This window comes from Apis laboriosa, unplaced genomic scaffold (assembly GCF_014066325.1).
Source record: "Apis laboriosa isolate Shangri-la unplaced genomic scaffold, ASM1406632v1 scaffold26_cov146, whole genome shotgun sequence".
NCBI lineage: Eukaryota > Metazoa > Arthropoda > Insecta > Hymenoptera > Apidae > Apis > Apis laboriosa.
The window spans coordinates 2,825,246-2,827,745 of record NW_025222592.1 but is presented as its reverse complement, the minus strand read 5'-3'; the positions used below and the strand labels follow the sequence as shown (position 1 = coordinate 2,827,745).

The following is a 2,500-nucleotide window of genomic DNA, read 5'->3' as shown; positions in this document are numbered from 1 at the left end:
TTTACCAAAAAAAGCACAGGAATTATTTATGCGTATCCAACAACAACAACGAGCAGCTCAAGATAGTTTTAAAAATATAGAAAATGAATGCTCTGCAAGAAATACAGATCAAATTTTAGAAGATTGGTACTCAGATGATGAAGATGATGATGATGATGATGAAGGCGGAAATCTTACGATAGTACTTTCTAATAAGGATACATCAAAAGAAGAAAGTGAATTTATAGAAAAAACGCAAAATATTGTGATTAAAGAAGAATTTCAAACGACATCTTCTGCACCTATCATACCTCAACCAGCAGCTATTGTAGATAAACTTGGAGATTTGAGTAAAATTGATATTAGTGCTGAGGTTTCAAAATTATTATCATCATTAAAAGCGCATAGTTCGACTACGAATAAATCTGCTCAACAAAATAGTAATATACAAGACTATTCTTCAAAAGTCAAATCTTCACCAGATAGAATATCAGTAGAAGAATCAAATATTCATAAAAATGTTACGTTTAATACTTCCAATCAATTGTCAAAAACAGAAAATGAAACATCGAGTCCACATTCTTCACCTGGAACAAGTTCTATATCTATTTCCAGAGATCCCCGTATGTCTCGAGATCCTAGACAACGTAGAGATGAACAGAAATCAAATAGTCCTAGTGGAATAGATAATAAAAAGGAATCTAAGCATCTTAGATTAGAAACAAGCATATATAGTTCCGGTATTACTGCTATCGATACTAACATGGATACGGATCTTCGAACTAAAACAGATCAAGATCTCCGAAGAAAAGATATGGATTTTAGACAACAATTTCAAACTGGTTTCGGAGATACAGATCTTCGAGTTGTTGGAGCAGGATTCACTGATACATCTACTAAATCTGATGTCGATTTACGACAAATGTTAAGCTTACCATTTAAGCCAGCACCGTCACATGTACCTTGTACAGAAATCGATGCAAGCATTTCTTCGCATCCTTTAATGACGTATAAAGTATATATTGTTGACATACCAAGGCCTGATTATACAGGTCTTAAACTTACTAAAAATGACGCGCAGGTGAAATACGATCCGCGATTACGTAAAATTTTTAGAATTGGTAAAATTGAATTAGCTGATTCTCCCATGTCTCCACCTCCAGTTAAAATGGATACTCCAAAATCACCTCCGCAAGTTCGGTCTGATCCACGTCGAAAAGCTCTCGAGGCTTCCAATTTATCTTCTCAAAATGTAAATGCTTCCATAATGAAAAATGTTCAACAATCACCAATAGAAATATCAAACATGGGAATTGGTCCTGGTGGAATGTCTATTCCTCAAGGTATGCCTGGACCACAAAGTATGCAAGGAGGGCAAGGTATGATGCCAATGGGTCCAAATCCAATGCTTGGAAATATGGGTCCTATGGGACCTATAATAAATGCACCTATAGGTCCTCAAAACATACCACCAATGAATATGACAGGAATATCTAACATACCTCCTGGAATAACTATAAATGGACCAGTTGTGCCTCAAAATCAAATGAACTTTGATCCTCGTTTTAATGTTCAACGCAATAATGGAGCTGGATTATTAGGCCCAGCACCCGGTGTAGGTTTTGGACCAGACGTTAATTCTTCATATGATAGTGCACCAACATATTCTGGTGGTAATTTTAATAATTTTGGTCCCGGTCCTACACCAGTACCACCAGATTCTAGTATGATGGGGTTCAATCCAAATGGTCCAAATCCAAATTTCGGAATGGATGGACCTGAATGGAATGGATCGAATCAAAATAGACGTGGTGGACGAATTAGGCGACGAAATAGAAATAGGACCAATATCGTGACTAATAATTAAGGCAATAAGCAATTTCGTGTAGGTACATTAGGAAAGTACCTGATGATAATTCTCATTGTAATTTAAATTTGTACAGCCTGCATTAATGATAATGCATTCATTTATGATGGTCCAGATTAATGATTTTTTGATTGTCAATTGTACATGGTGTCAAATGCTCGCTAGTGGTTAAATAGCAAAATATAAATTTAAGGTATTAAAAAAAATATTAAAATTGTACATGAATTAATTTCAAGCATTTCTTTATATGAAGTATTCATACCAATAAATGGTATGAATAATGCTCATAATTACGTGACATTCTATATTTTATTTAAAAAATATAAATCATATTCACATATATGAAAAATATATAAAATATATTATTACATTATCTATTATACTATGAATAATAGCAAATGAAATTTTCAGTGGAGATATGTATCTGTATATATTGATCATTTTCATCCATTTGAAAAGACATTTAATATATATATAAAATGTGATGAATGAAAAATTGCTTAATTATATCGATTGATTTACATCTCTTTTTATGTCTTCCATGTATAGTATATATAAAAATATATACAGATATATATATATATATGTATATATATATAATATGTATATATATATATGTATATATATGTACATATATATATGTATATATATGTA

At 32.2% G+C, this 2,500-nt stretch overlaps 1 protein-coding gene across 2 annotated transcripts in view; it reads left to right on the top strand.

Moving 5' to 3' along the window:
- LOC122713872 overlaps positions 1–2,282 on the top strand; it is an 8,287-nt gene extending 6,005 nt beyond the window's left edge. For both annotated transcript variants that reach the window (XM_043934680.1, XM_043934681.1), the window contains exon 8: positions 1–2,282. This exon is cut by the window's left edge and continues 82 nt beyond it. In XM_043934680.1, coding sequence (XP_043790615.1) covers positions 1–1,846 — 1,846 coding nt within the window. In that variant the 3' untranslated portion in view covers positions 1,847–2,282.
- Positions 2,283–2,500: the final 218 nt, after the last annotated feature.